Source organism: Nanorana parkeri, unplaced genomic scaffold (assembly GCF_000935625.1).
Source record: "Nanorana parkeri isolate BGI_ZX_2015 unplaced genomic scaffold, ASM93562v1 scaffold2202, whole genome shotgun sequence".
In the NCBI taxonomy this organism is placed as follows: domain Eukaryota; kingdom Metazoa; phylum Chordata; class Amphibia; order Anura; family Dicroglossidae; genus Nanorana; species Nanorana parkeri.
This window is the reverse complement of record NW_017308470.1, coordinates 74,952-90,126: the sequence shown is the minus strand read 5'-3', so window position 1 is coordinate 90,126 and position 15,175 is coordinate 74,952. Positions and strand designations below refer to the sequence as shown.

The following is a 15,175-nucleotide window of genomic DNA, read 5'->3' as shown; positions in this document are numbered from 1 at the left end:
TAGGGAAAAACACCAGAAAAATAAAAGTAGAAAGAAGGAGTTAATTTAGGCTAATAAGAGTAAACTAAAAGGTCAATAAGGCGATAAATAGAAGCAATTTTTGTATAACTGCTCGGGTTGCATTCAGTGATTTCATGTGTATTCTCCCCCAAATGTATAAGTATGAACTACATTATATTCTGTACGTCAACCCCATCAGAATGATATAAAATCAGTGTGTGGACACACTGATGAGCGCCCAGTACGGGGTTCCATTTCAGAGAAAGTAGCAGAACAGCCATTCACTGTAATTATTATTATTATACGGGATTTATAGAGCGCCAATAGTGTGCGCAGCGCTTTACAATATAAGGAAGACATTACAATCACAATAGACATCAAGACAAGACAAGACGGTAAGGAGGGCCCCGCCCCTGAGAGCTTACAATCTAAAAGGGATGACCTGGTGCCAACTGAAGTGATAGAAGAGAGCCCATATAACATGTCAGTGCTGGTCACATATCAGTGCTGCTATCTGTTGGCATTACAATGTTCCGCTGTAAAAAAAACCCAGAAAGGGCACCTCCCTGAAATGAGACGGGAACCTCCCTGAAATAAGGTTTTGCAGGTTGGGATGTCTGTATTCAATGCTCGCAGATGGTGAAGGGCAAACATAGTTAGTTGTCCATGTAGGAGCAGAGTATGGGATCCACTCATTGGTGTGGAGTTGTAGAATGTTCCCTCGCCAGGACTCTCTTCCCCACCACCGTTTCCATCAAGCTCTGCCCTTGGTGCCGAAAGATGAGCAGTCACTTCATACATTTTGAGTGCTTGATCTGTCACCCCCGGGGCTGCAGCTTGGAGATAACTAGACTTCGCCGTAAAAAAATTTGTTCCGTTTCGTTTCGGAATATCCGTTATTTCGGATTTCGTAATTCGTGTCCGAAACTCAATTCGGATTCGTACGAAATACGGATTTTCGTTAGTTTCGGCACATTTTCGTAACTGTACGAACATTCGTTATGATGAAGTTAAAAAGCAAAAATACCTTTGTTAATATTAGAGTCGATGTGGTAGTTGTTTTTTTATCCGAAATACGAATTCCGTTAACGGATTCCGTGTCCGAATTTCGGATTTCGGATTTTAAAAAAAATACCATCAACTCCAATATAAATGTACTTTGCTTTTTAACTTCAATATAACGAATGTTCGTAACGGAACGAAAATACGTCTACGGAATTTCGTATTTCCTGCCTGTGTATTGTAATGCATCAGCAGCAGCGGATCCGTATTTCGTATTAAAAAAAAATCTTGTCATGTTGTTCAACCTCATTTACAGGGGTAATATTAGTTCCCGTTTCAAAGAAATTTGGATCCGAAATTCGTTAACGGAATTTCGTATTTGGGATATAATTTGGAAACTGCAATTCAGATTTTGGATGCTTCCGAATCTACGAATTTCAGGAAAATTCGTACGAATTTCCATTCGTAACGAAACGAATCGCACATGTCTAGAGATAACTCAGATTCTGATTGGGTGTTTGTAATATGGTCTCCGTCATAATGGATAAACAATGATCAGAGTCATCTCATGCGAGTGCTCTGTGTATAGTCAGCTTCAGATCACAGATCAGATTCCATACTCATCACCTTAGATATAACAATTGTCCTCCAATGTCAGTGCAGCTTTCCATGAACGGAGGTCAGAAAACCTGTCTAGGCAGTTTTACAATTCTTTCCAGTATCGATGGCTCTGGGCCAGAGATCATTACACCATTCGGTGGATGAAAACAATACAAGTGTCTGGAAACTCTTTTGTCATTGGCTCAGGCGGCCACCACATCGATGCGGCTGATGATAAAAATAGATGAACCGTGTTTGCATTTTTGTGATGTCACGCTTCTTCTTGTTTGCTCTGTTCAGGAAGCTCTTCAGTTCTTTGTATGCTGTTCGGATTTGCTGAGTCATAGGTGTTTACTGAAGAAAATGTTCTCTAAGTTTTCCTGGTGATCATCACCTAACAGGCCTTCTAAGCTTAAAGAGGACCAGTCATGACTGTGCTAATAGACCAGAGTATTTAAATTTAAAGAGAACCTATGCTCATCGGATGCAGTGTAGTCCTTGTTACCTCCCACAGCTAGGGTTGCCACCTTTTTCTTCCAGCGAAACCCTGAACACTCTAGCGACGCACGGAAATGGTTTGGGGAAAATGAGTCATGGCGTATTCATATGTACATAGAGTCACCCATTCATATGTAAATATCACAGTCAAGACTATTTTCAGTGTGGGGCCAGTGGCCCCTATCTTATTTTTGGTTGCCCCCTGTCTGCCTGACATCATGTGTCCAGGTATGAGCTGCCATCAAACTCGGACACAGCATTCAAAATCCGGACTGTCCGGGTGAATCCCTACAGCACCCCCTCGAGCCCCTGAATGTTGGGTGATAACCAAAAGTGTCAACTTCACACTAGTTGGTGCTTGGCCACAATCTCCCACAGCTCTTGATTGGTCAATAAGGCAGTCAGCTGTCATTTGTAAATATATATTGGGGAACCCTTGTTGGGGAGCACAGAGGTGAGACGTTTCCTGAGGGAACCCTTGTTGGGGAGCAAAGAGGTGAGACGTTTCCTGAGGGAACCCTTGTTAGGGAGCACAGAGGTGAGACATTTCCTGGGGGAACCCTTGTTGGGGGAGCAAAGAGTTGAGACGTTTCCTGGGGGAACCCTTGTTGGGGAGCACAGAGGTGAGACGTTTCTTGGGGGAACCCTTGTTAGGGAGCACAGAGGTGAGACATTTCCTGGGGGAACCCTTGTTGGGGAGCACAGAGGGGAGACGTTTCCTGGGGGAACCCTTGTTGGGGAGCACAGAGGGGAGACGTTTCCTGGGGGAACCCTTGTTGGTGAGCACAGAGGGGAGATGTTTCTTGGGGGAACCCTTGTTGGGGAGCACAGAGGGGAGACGTTTCCTGGGGGAACCCTTGTTGGTGAGCACAGAGGGGAGATGTTTCTTGGGGTTGGTTGCCAGGTTTGCACACATCTCAGGAGGGATTTTTGTCCCTTTACAGATCTTCTCTAAATCCTTCAGGTTTCTTGGCTGTCGCTCGGCAACTCGAAGTTTCAGCTCCTCCCATAAATGTTCTATAGGATGAAGGTCTGGAGACTGGCTAGGCCACTCCATGACCTTAATGTGCTTCTTCTGGAGCCACTGCTTTGTTGCCTTGGCGGTATGTTTTGGGTCATTGTCATGCTGAGAGACCCGTCCACCACCCATCTTCAGTGTTCTGACTGAGGGAAGGAGGTTCTCATCCAAGATTTTACAGTACATGGCCCCGTATTTTCCACATTGATAGAGATAGATAGATAGATAATAGATAGATAGATAATGTTTGGTCAATTTCACAGCTATATCAATATCAAAATCGGTGGGCAGTTATGAATAATGCCTACAATATGTAATTTCCTCCTGAAGAGGACAATGCCAGATCCTGAGTAACGGGTGTACTTACACAAAGGCACATTTTCCTTGTGTTTATATTCAAGTATATTAGCTTTTATCTGTAGACACTGTTTGAATGAAGACCTACAGGGCTTTTCACAAGAGGGTGAAGGGTTTGGAGAAGTGAACAATCTAGGACAACATCGCTGAAATGGAATGTGATCTGAATTGGAGAAGTTTTCCAAATCACCTATTTTGGTCCCTAGATTGTTCACTTCTCTGGCCTTCTCCAAACTCTTCACCCTTCTGTGAATAACCCTGATAATGTTTTCCTGGAACAATATGTTGAAGAGGACAACAATTTTAATGGGGTGTACCTACATGACTATATTTACCTTTCCATTATGTTCCAACCTCCCTTTATGTTCTTGGCATAACAGCCCGAGTGTTTGGTCACAAGATCTGTACTCAAAAGTCTGAAAGCGGATTTATCCTTCAGAAGAGATAACATGACCATGGCAACAGCATTGAGGAACCTGAAGTTTCATGTTCCCCAGGAGAGGTAGATGGATCAGCCCTCATGTTGCTCTTTCTTACCCCTCCCAGCACCTTCATATACATTTTTGCTGTCTAGGTCCGGGTTTATTGAAATGAGGAAAAGAATGTTGCATTTCAATGTCTGCCTCCAGCTTCTTTCATTCACTGGACAATTACGCAATCTCTGGTTCAGGTAGAAGGTTATCTCCATGGAATGTTCTAGTTCACAGTGGGAAACATTGATTCCTCACCTGTACTCTGTGGGGTGGTGATAATGTCTCCTCCACACTCTCCGCTGGGCTCCGGTATGTTTGTCAAATTGACGAACGCCAGCTCTGGCACTTCTTCCTCCATCCATAACTGGTAAGCTGTCACCAAGGTGTACACCCCGGGGCGATACGGTAGGGCGCAGTCCTCACCCCAGCTCACAATGCCAACCTGGTACCAGACACTATGAATATTACACACCAGGGGCCCGCCGGAGTCTCCCTGGAATTTAAGTGATTATAGCCAATCAGACCAAAAAGTCAAGTCAAATTAAAGCATAACCAGAGCAAACATTGGGGGCAGCTGTGCAAGAAGAGCTACTGCAGACAGGGCCAGAAGACATACCGTAGGGTCTGATTTATAAATGTTTCGCCCAATGTGTAGCTGGGTGAATGCCACGCACATGGCATTACTGCCACTAGATGGGGCCAAGAAGCATAGGAAGGTCCTAGGCTCCTCAGTGCCATCTAGTGGCACTAGTGCTGTGCAAGCAGTATGTAGCTGGGTGGAAGGTTTATAAATCATCCCCATAGTGTGGATAGTGGTGTAAGACCTGTGCGAGAGGCTCCTTCAAACGGTGTGAAGAGCTGTTGCGTATGAGTACAACAAGTGTGTAACAATGAGGACATGGCTGAGAGAACAATGTCTGCAGTGGTTACATAGCTAGTAAAGAGGGAGCTTCACCACAGAGGCGTGGAGAGTGTGAAGCAATACGGCCACAGGTAATAGCGTGCAGTGGGGACAATAAGATTGCACAGGGGTTTGGAGTGTATGTGGCGATGTGCACACCGCCCGATGAAACATTGTTTTGGGGACTTGTCAGACTCAGCACTACCGTGCAAAAAAACTCAAGAAGCCGGATCTGAGAGGTGTACTTTCCTGCTATGCTCAGTGCTGGTGGACTTCAGCAGCAAAAGCAGATGTTATGATTTCACATGTTATACCACACGTGAAGAAGAACTGAGAGTCACATGTGCTGTGAGAAGATGGTCAGGGCTAAGACTCAAATATGCTGAGAATCACATGCACTGTGAAGAGTTGGCTGAGGCTGAAACATACAGTATAGTATGTGTGCTGTGAAGTGTTGTCAGGGATGAGACTTGCATCTGCTGTGAAGAGCTGGTCAGGGCTGAGACTCACATATGCTGTAAAGAGTTGGTTATGGGTAAGACTCTCGGGTGCTATGAAGAGTTGGCGAGGGCTGAGGATCACATGTACTGTGAAGAGTTGGTCAGGGCTGAGGATCACATATACTATGAACAGTTGGTCAGGGCTGAGGATCACATGTACTGTGAAGAGTTGGTCAGGGCTGAGGATCACATATACTATGAACAGTTGGTCAGGGCTGAGGATCACATGTACTGTGAAGAGTTGGTCAGGGCTGAGGATCACATATACTATGAACAGTTGGTCAGGGCTGAGGATCACATGTACTGTGAAGAGTTGGTGAAGGATGAGACTTGCATCTGCTGTGAAGAGCTGGTCAGGGCTGGGACTCACACATGCTGTAAAGAGTTGGTTATGAGTAAGACTCTCAGGTGCTATGAAGAGTTGGTGAAGGCTGAGGATCACATATACAGTACTGTGGACAGTTGGTCAGGGCTGAGACACACATGTGCTGTAAAGAGTAGTCAGGGATACGATTGGCATGTGCTGTAAGCAACTGATCAGAGCAAAACAATTTCCCTTAAATGATGCGGAAAACAGTCCAAAATCTCAAGTGTTTTGACCCACCTGGCAGGAATCTTTCTTCCCCTGGGGGTACCCAGAGCAGATGTTATCATCATGAATGATAACGGTGTTGGTACTTTCAGTGGATCCCACATGGTACATCTGATCACAGGTCACGTGGTCAATAAGTGGCGTCATCACCTTCTGCAGAGTTCCTGGATACTGGAGGCTGACTGTGTGGAAATGAAGACTGATGGAGTCAAGATAATTCAACATTGCAATACTGTCCAAAATGTAAATCATCAATAAAGTTTACGGGGAAAAAAATCAGAATGAACCTCACAAAGTAAACTTATTTGATAGATTAAGGTTCTCCAGCAGAGCAGAGTATATCAGGAGAGGAGAGTTATAGAGGAAGGAGCAGAGTCCTCCAGCAGAGCAGAGTATTTCAGGAGAGGAGAGTTATAGAGGAAGGAGCAGAGTTCTCCAGCAGAGCAGAGTATTCCAGGAGAGTTGGATAGAGGAAGGAGCAGAGTCCTCCAGCAGAGCAGAGTATTTCAGGAGAGGAGAGTTATAGAGGAAGGAGCAGAGTTCTCCAGCAGAGCAGAGTATTCCAGGAGAGTTGGATAGAGGAAGGAGCAGAGTCCTCCAGCAGAGCAGAGTATTTCAGGAGAGGAGAGTTATAGAGGAAGGAGCAGAGTTCTCCAGCAGAGCAGAGTATTCCAGGAGAGTTGGATAGAGGAAGGAGCAGAGTCCTCCAGCAGAGCAGAGTATTTCAGGAGAGGAGAGTTATAGAGGAAGGAGCAGAGTTCTCCAGCAGAGCAGAGTATTCCAGGAGAGTTGGATAGAGGAAGGAGCAGAGTCCTCCAGCAGAGCAGAGTATTTCAGGAGAGGAGAGTTATAGAGGAAGGAGCAGAGTTCTCCAGCAGAGCAGAGTATTCCAGGAGAGTTGGATAGAGGAAGGAGCAGAGTCCTCCAGCAGAGCAGAGTATTTCAGGAGAGGAGAGTTATAGAGGAAGGAGCAGAGTTCTCCAGCAGAGCAGAGTATTCCAGGAGAGTTGGATAGAGGAAGGAGCAGAGTCCTCCAGCAGAGCAGAGTATTTCAGGAGAGGAGAGTTATAGAGGAAGGAGCAGAGTTCTCCAGCAGAGCAGAGTATTCCAGGAGAGTTGGATAGAGGAAGGAGCAGAGTCCTCCAGCAGAGCAGAGTATTTCAGGAGAGGAGAGTTATAGAGGAAGGAGCAGAGTTCTCCAGCAGAGCAGAGTATTCCAGGAGAGTTGGATAGAGGAAGGAGCAGAGTCCTCCAGCAGAGCAGAGTATTTCAGGAGAGGAGAGTTATAGAGGAAGGAGCAGAGTTCTCCAGCAGAGCAGAGTATTCCAGGAGAGTTGGATAGAGGAAGGAGCAGAGTCCTCCAGCAGAGCAGAGTATTTCAGGAGAGGAGAGTTATAGAGGAAGGAGCAGAGTTCTCCAGCAGAGCAGAGTATTCCAGGAGAGTTGGATAGAGGAAGGAGCAGAGTCCTCCAGCAGAGCAGAGTATTTCAGGAGAGGAGAGTTATAGAGGAAGGAGCAGAGTTCTCCAGCAGAGCAGAGTATTCCAGGAGAGTTGGATAGAGGAAGGAGCAGAGTCCTCCAGCAGAGCAGAGTATTTCAGGAGAGGAGAGTTATAGAGGAAGGAGCAGAGTTCTCCAGCAGAGCAGAGTATTCCAGGAGAGTTGGATAGAGGAAGGAGCAGAGTCCTCCAGCAGAGCAGAGTATTTCAGGAGAGGAGAGTTATAGAGGAAGGAGCAGAGTTCTCCAGCAGAGCAGAGTATTCCAGGAGAGTTGGATAGAGGAAGGAGCAGAGTCCTCCAGCAGAGCAGAGTATTTCAGGAGAGGAGAGTTATAGAGGAAGGAGCAGAGTTCTCCAGCAGAGCAGAGTATTCCAGGAGAGTTGGATAGAGGAAGGAGCAGAGTCCTCCAGCAGAGCAGAGTATTTCAGGAGAGGAGAGTTATAGAGGAAGGAGCAGAGTTCTCCAGCAGAGCAGAGTATTCCAGGAGAGTTGGATAGAGGAAGGAGCAGAGTCCTCCAGCAGAGCAGAGTATTTCAGGAGAGGAGAGTTATAGAGGAAGGAGCAGAGTTCTCCAGCAGAGCAGAGTATTCCAGGAGAGTTGGATAGAGGAAGGAGCAGAGTCCTCCAGCAGAGCAGAGTATTTCAGGAGAGGAGAGTTATAGAGGAAGGAGCAGAGTTCTCCAGCAGAGCAGAGTATTCCAGGAGAGTTGGATAGAGGAAGGAGCAGAGTCCTCCAGCAGAGCAGAGTATTTCAGGAGAGGAGAGTTATAGAGGAAGGAGCAGAGTTCTCCAGCAGAGCAGAGTATTCCAGGAGAGTTGGATAGAGGAAGGAGCAGAGTCCTCCAGCAGAGCAGAGTATTTCAGGAGAGGAGAGTTATAGAGGAAGGAGCAGAGTTCTCCAGCAGAGCAGAGTATTCCAGGAGAGTTGGATAGAGGAAGGAGCAGAGTCCTCCAGCAGAGCAGAGTATTTCAGGAGAGGAGAGTTATAGAGGAAGGAGCAGAGTTCTCCAGCAGAGCAGAGTATTCCAGGAGAGTTGGATAGAGGAAGGAGCAGAGTCCTCCAGCAGAGCAGAGTATTTCAGGAGAGGAGAGTTATAGAGGAAGGAGCAGAGTTCTCCAGCAGAGCAGAGTATTCCAGGAGAGTTGGATAGAGGAAGGAGCAGAGTCCTCCAGCAGAGCAGAGTATTTCAGGAGAGGAGAGTTATAGAGGAAGGAGCAGAGTTCTCCAGCAGAGCAGAGTATTCCAGGAGAGTTGGATAGAGGAAGGAGCAGAGTCCTCCAGCAGAGCAGAGTATGTCATGCAAGTGGCGGAGGAATAAACGATTGGACTTTATAAAAATAGGAGATCACTTACCTCCAGAAGACGCGGCACCCCATCCGGTGACCCAGCATTCCATGCCACAGGGGAAGGAGGCAGAGGAGGTTGGCAGACAGGCCGGCATGATATAATTGGTATAACTGACAGCGCTGGTCATCTTCAGCAGGGCGATGTCCCCTGGGCCCCCCACAGACGTGTATTGGGGATGAGTTATCAATGTTTCTACATCGGACAGAAGCTCATGTGGGGATGACAATGACAGCAGCTGGTACACTCCCAGGTGAACCCCGTAGTCCTGAGGACTGTTACTCCTGGTCAGAATAGAGAAGATGTTTACTTATACATATGACAATGTCTGTAGGTGGTATTCAACTTTGATGAAAACATATGTAATAATGTGCTTGCTTTGTTTTACTGCAGCTCCCTCTGCTGCTTCTCCATCCCCCAGTCTGAGCTCCCTCTGCTGCTTCTCCATCCCCCAGTCTGAGCTCCCTCTGCTGCTTCTCCATCCCCCAGTCTGAGCTCCCTCTGCTGCTTCTCCATGCTCCAGTCTGAGCTTCCTCTGCTGCTTCTCCATCCCCCAGTCTGACCTCCTTCTGCTGCTTCTCCATCCCCCAGTCTGAGCTTCCTCAGCCGGCTCACTTTGTTGTGGGGCGGGAGGGGGCGTGACGGTGCATTGAAGTGAATGGCCCCGCAGCCACGCCCTCCAACTGCAATGCGATCGGCCACACGGGAACGTGCGTCACATCAATGCCTGCGTTTCGGTCCAGGTTTGGGTTCAATGGACCGCCACGCCCCCAAAACAAAGTGAGGCGGCCTGAATGCGACCCAGTGCGTTCGGGCCACAATCGGGGCCGGAACGCACTGAAGATGGTGTGAACTGGCCCTTAAACAGGAAGAGTTTATTTTGGGATTCTCCTTTTGTGACTTGGAAAAACCAGCAGCCCTTTGTATCAAAATGTGTTAATCAAATTTGCCAAAATTGTCTGATTGCCGTACGGCACCACAGACATACAGGAAGTAAATGGTTACACTCACCGTTCAAAGCAATGTGCGGCACTCAGCACCCACTGCGGGGATAACAGGGACCCCCCGCATATATGGGAGCCCAGGTACTGCAGACTGATCTGCCAGGGCCACTCACCATCCGTGGAGTCTGAACCCCCAACTATCCGGCTGGAAGGTCCGGGCACGCCGCAGGGTGAGAGGTTGGAGGAGGAAACTAGAAGAGAAGAACATGTGTAGCTTCCTTCTATACTACAAATTACAACAAAACACTGATATCATACAAATCCGTTAGCTGCTATTATTCTCCTTCTGATAATGGTCATTGCTTGGCAGTCATAATCAGGGGCATCTGCTGCAGGGATAGGGGGGGCGGGGTTTGGTGGTGCAAGAGTGACACCACCGCTTTGGCCAGTGTCCCACCTAGCTCCTGGCAACCAGTGACATCCCAGTGACAGTGTATGGCCCTTACACCTCTCCCCACCCAGCTCTTAGCAACCTGGGATTCCTCTAGGTGGAGAGGTGGGGGCCACAGGCACACTGGAAACATTCTGCAGCAGAGCAGCCATGATACTCTGCCTGCTGCCCCCTTCATGTCCTTAAGAGGTGCCGCCTCATTATAGGGCCCTGGTCATGAGGATCCCTTAACAACCTAGTTGACTAGGAACAATTACATAGGAAGTGAAATTGGATCCAGCTTTTCGGTGATGAGATTTTGGTGCAGCTGTGTGTGCTTGGAGTTGACATCCCCCCAGGGAGGTCAGTATAGCAGTCCAGGGTAATGCTGGGCACACACCTTACAACCATCGCAAGACTTTTGTCTTGCGATGGTTGTAAGGTAATTAAGAAAACGTACAATCTGCCTATCTTGGACAGGCAGATCTTACTTGCGATGATCGCAAGCCACGCCCCCTGAGGGGCGTGTTTCCGATGACCGCCATGCCGAACGGCCAGTGTGCGCTTGCGCACACCGGCCCTTTCCGGCTTTTATCTTACGAACATGCTACACACCCGCCGAACATCGTACGATGCTCGGCGGGTTTTCGAACATGTTCGTAAGTTAAAAGTCGTGCGACCTTACTGTAGTAGAGGTCGAACGGCTTCCACACACCTTACAATAATCGTACGATCGCGCGATTTCCCACGATTATCGTAAGGTGTGTGGGCACCCTTAGGGTGTTGTCAGGGTCAGTGAACCCAGAAACTGTGTTCAAACAAATCAATTCCCTCATTAATACTAGGAAGCTGTATGTAGGTTCCTGTCCTGGTGATCCCCCTCCACTTCATTTCCTGTCCTGGTGTCAGAGAGGACATCTCCCCAGTGGAGTCATCAACAGTATTAAATACCTGATAGGAGTTATAACCCTCCCCAAGTCAAAACTCTCAAAAAAAACAACAAACCTGGAATTGGAGTTTGTGTTTCTATAGAGTGCCTGGGATGTAATATTATTTCAAATCAAGCTTTACCTGTAAATATTCACCTATCCTGCTGCCATTACTTGTACTTCTATAGCAATGGTGGCCAACTTACAGACTGCACGGTGCCATTGGGAGCTAGGACACAGATGGCTCTGGGTTTGGCTCACTTGGATGTTCACCAAATCCAGATTTCTGGCAGAGTGAATGTGCAAGCCAATGTGTTCGGCTTACTAACAGTCATAGACTGAGAATGTGTAGGAGATGTTGGACACTGGGGTCATGCTTCAGAATACCATCACAGACCAGAATATCCCAAATTTTTTTGTGGGTCGCCCTCATTAATTAATTTCATATTGCAGAGAATAAGATTAAAAACTAGAACATTTCTTTACACATTTTAAAATGAATGTATTTAAAATAAAGAGAGTCCATCATGGCATCTGGAACGTCCCCTGTAGGTCAGCATTACAAGTTGTGTCAATCAAAGCAGTGCAACAATCTTAGTCTGGTTGAACAACAAAGTGGTGGAAGAGGTCATGCAATGCTGACCCACCCCTACAGGGACACAGGACTACAGGAGGGGCAGAGCCTGAATGGCACACAATGAGCAGGGGGATGTTCACACTCTTGCTGCTGGTCACAGCCAGCGTCCCTCCTGATTGGTGGGTGGTAGGGATGTTCAGATACCAAGTACTCTATACAGGTACAAGTACAGATACCTGTACTGGATTAGGGAAAATTCAAAAGTTAGGAGGCAGCTGTCATGTGTAAGGAGCACACGGAGCTCCCGGGATTTGTACATCTCTGTTATCATGTATGATTTTCTTTTTATAAATATAAATAAAGGGATGCACAGATACCAGTTTTACAAGTACAAGTACTGATACTCGCCCAAGTCCTCACAGATAGAAGTACTGATACTGGTCCAAGTCCTCACAGACACAAGTACTGATACTTGCCCAAGTCCTCACAGATACGAGTACTGATAAATTTTTGTTCATTGTCATGTGACAGTATTTCTAAAAAAATACAGACTAATGATTTCAGGACAGTGGTGGAGTGCCAGAGCCCGGTCCCAGCTGCAACTGCTGCCACCCTGGGAGTTCTCATGAAAATGCCAAGTATCTGCACTGGTATCTAAACTGGTATCTGGATATCCCTAGTGGGTGGCAACCATGTCTCTCTTCCACCAGCTTGCTGTTCAACTGGACTAAGATGGTTCCATCTTTTTGTTGAAAGTGCCCTGGAGTTGTCATCATAGACCAGAGACACATCATGTATGAGAGATTATGGCTATTACAGCTCCTTTGCAAACCCATGCCCCCACATTTGTGCTCTGTGCACCCCCTCTAAAATGACTTGTGTCACACTTTATATTTGCCTCAGCAAGATCTATTATAAGAGATCATAGAGGAAAAAATAAGGGATGGAGAAAGAACAGAAAACGTGAAAAACAATGGAACCTTCTGAATTCCATTGAAAAGAATAATGGACTTCTCTGGTCTGAGTGAGCTCCGAGGTAAGGAAAACATGGACTGTCGTGTGAAAAGCCTCTAAGGACGCGGGTTGGACATCGTGGGTTTATAGGGGTTGTAGATGAAAAGATGGGGTTGCAGTACAGAGTGTAGATTATAATAGCTGGTTTATATAAAAGATGTTTCAGTAACATCCAGGACGATATCAGGAAATGTTCAGAAGTGAATTTATAAAGAATAATGTTGATGCAGCATGGAGATCATTTCCATAACGCTACGACCAGACCTCATTGGCCTGACATGGCAGCTAACTGACTATGGAAGGTTCAGGTTCCCAGGATCTCAGCTTCTTTGGCAGTATGGAGATCATTTCCATAACACTACGGCCAGACCTCATTGGCCTGACATGGCAGCTTACTGACCATGGATTTTTATTTTTAAGAGCCCGTGGAACGTGCATAGAAAAACAAACTTCCCCCTGTGAACAAAAAAAAGTGAACCGTGAAATCACAGCACACAAAAACGTGCACAAGGGTGCTTGGTCCTTCAATTAAGGGACTCGAATTCCCGACCCCCTGGGGCGCAAGGCTCCTGACAGGGGTTGAGATACTATGGTCCACCTACCCGAAGGCAGACGGACCCCGATCCTTTGGGGACCTGCCGAAACAGGTCCCACATAGTACTAACCATGGATGCTGCAGGTTCCCAGGATCTCATCTTCTATCGTAGTATGGAGATCATTTCCATAACGCTACGACCAGACCTCATTGGCCTGACATGGCAGCTAACTGACCATGGATGCTGCAGGTTCCCAGGATCTCAGCTTCTATGGCAGTATGGAGATGCAGAGAAACATGAAATACAATGTATTGGCTGAGGAAGGAATTATATTGGAAATAAAAGCTTTAGAAACAAACAGAAGATATTTCACCTACCGATATTCAGCAGCAGGATGGCGGGGAGGATACGTGTTGCCATATTGAGAGTCTCCTTTGTGTCCTGATCCTCTTTTGCTCATCTCCAGAATAATAAAAAGTCTCCGTGTGAAGTAATATGAGAGCCGGGATTGAGTCTCCTCATCCCTCTGACACCTGTAACCAGCAACGAGCCGGCACCGCCCAACTCATCCATTCAATGTATGGAAGCCATGAAATATTCACAGGGCACAACTGGAGTGCCGCTTCTTCTGTCATAGACGTGTTTACATGTATGCGTGTCACTGTTCCCAGTCCCTATCACACGACTCCGGATACAACAAATGGTTACGGGGCGCTGAACTCGAGGAAAATAACAAATGAAAACTAGAAAACTGCTTTTAGATCATCACTCACGCCGCACAGTGCGGAGAATCAGCATCTATGGACCAGGAGGGCTCTGGACCTATCATCAGAGATAGATAGATATACACACACACACACATACATACATGTACTGTACACACAAAGACACACACACACACCCACACAAAGACACACACACACACCCACACAAAGACACACACCCACACAAAGACACACACACATACATACATGTACTGTATACACACACACACACACACCCACACACAAAGACACACACCCACACAAAGACACACACAAAGACACAAACATACAAATACAGACATACACACACACACACATACAAATACAGACATACACACACACACTCACACACACACACACACACACAGAGATACAGACAGACATACACACACACACACACACACACACACACACACACACAGTAATGTGTCAGTGTAACACTTCCAGGTATGTATTCCCTCTCTCAAGAGATCACAGGACTCCCCCTGACAATGCCTTCATCTGTTTTTCTCTCCAGAAGAATGAGACCATCTTTGTTCAGGCATCCTCCAGGGTCACCCAGCTGCTTCCTGGACTGAGATGCTGACTTAGAGATGATACAATCATGTAAATTCTGGTGCCAATACATGAATGTCTGACACAGATCAGACCCTGCTGCAGCCTCTCACTTTATGACTTGCTACAAAGTTACAATGTACAGCCTGATCACTGGGGGAGGGGAGACTGAGGAAATGCTTTCTCCTAACTGCAGCCGACTGGGGGAGGGGAGACTAAGGAAACAGTGGCATAGTGTGGGTTGTCAGCACCCGGGGGCAAGGCAAGTATTGCACCCCCTACCCTGTGGACGTCTCACTCTATAGAGTATCTCTCTATCCCACCCCCCCACCTCTCTGATCAGTTCCCCCTCTCCCATTCTCCACCTCATCTCTGATCAGTACCCCCCTCTACCACCCCATCTAAAATCAGTACCCCTCTCTACCATCCTCCTACCTTTGATCAGTACTCCCCTCAACCTCCCCTCTAACCACCCTTCTCCCATGCCCCTTAATGCCTGTCTCCCTACCATCCCTCTCCAGGGTCGCCTCCTCAGGGGGTTGAATGCACCTCTTCTCCCAGTTAATGGAGGAGCTAGAAGGGACAGAGGAGGGCCAGGCAGCTGATAGTCTGGAAGAGCTTATCAGGCCGGGGGGGGGGGG

At 47.2% G+C, this 15,175-nt stretch overlaps 1 protein-coding gene across 1 annotated transcript in view; it reads right to left on the bottom strand.

Moving 5' to 3' along the window:
- Positions 1–15,175, bottom strand: part of LOC108801039 (transmembrane protease serine 9-like) — a 63,865-nt gene that overhangs the window by 47,146 nt on the left and 1,544 nt on the right. The window contains exons 2-6 of the mRNA XM_018573003.1: positions 15,043–15,107; positions 9,797–9,980; positions 8,795–9,069; positions 5,954–6,123; positions 4,204–4,441 (exon numbers count right to left, since the gene is read on the bottom strand). Coding sequence (XP_018428505.1) covers positions 4,204–4,441; positions 5,954–6,123; positions 8,795–9,069; positions 9,797–9,980; positions 15,043–15,107 — 932 coding nt within the window. The remainder of the gene's footprint in view (positions 1–4,203; positions 4,442–5,953; positions 6,124–8,794; positions 9,070–9,796; positions 9,981–15,042; positions 15,108–15,175) is intronic.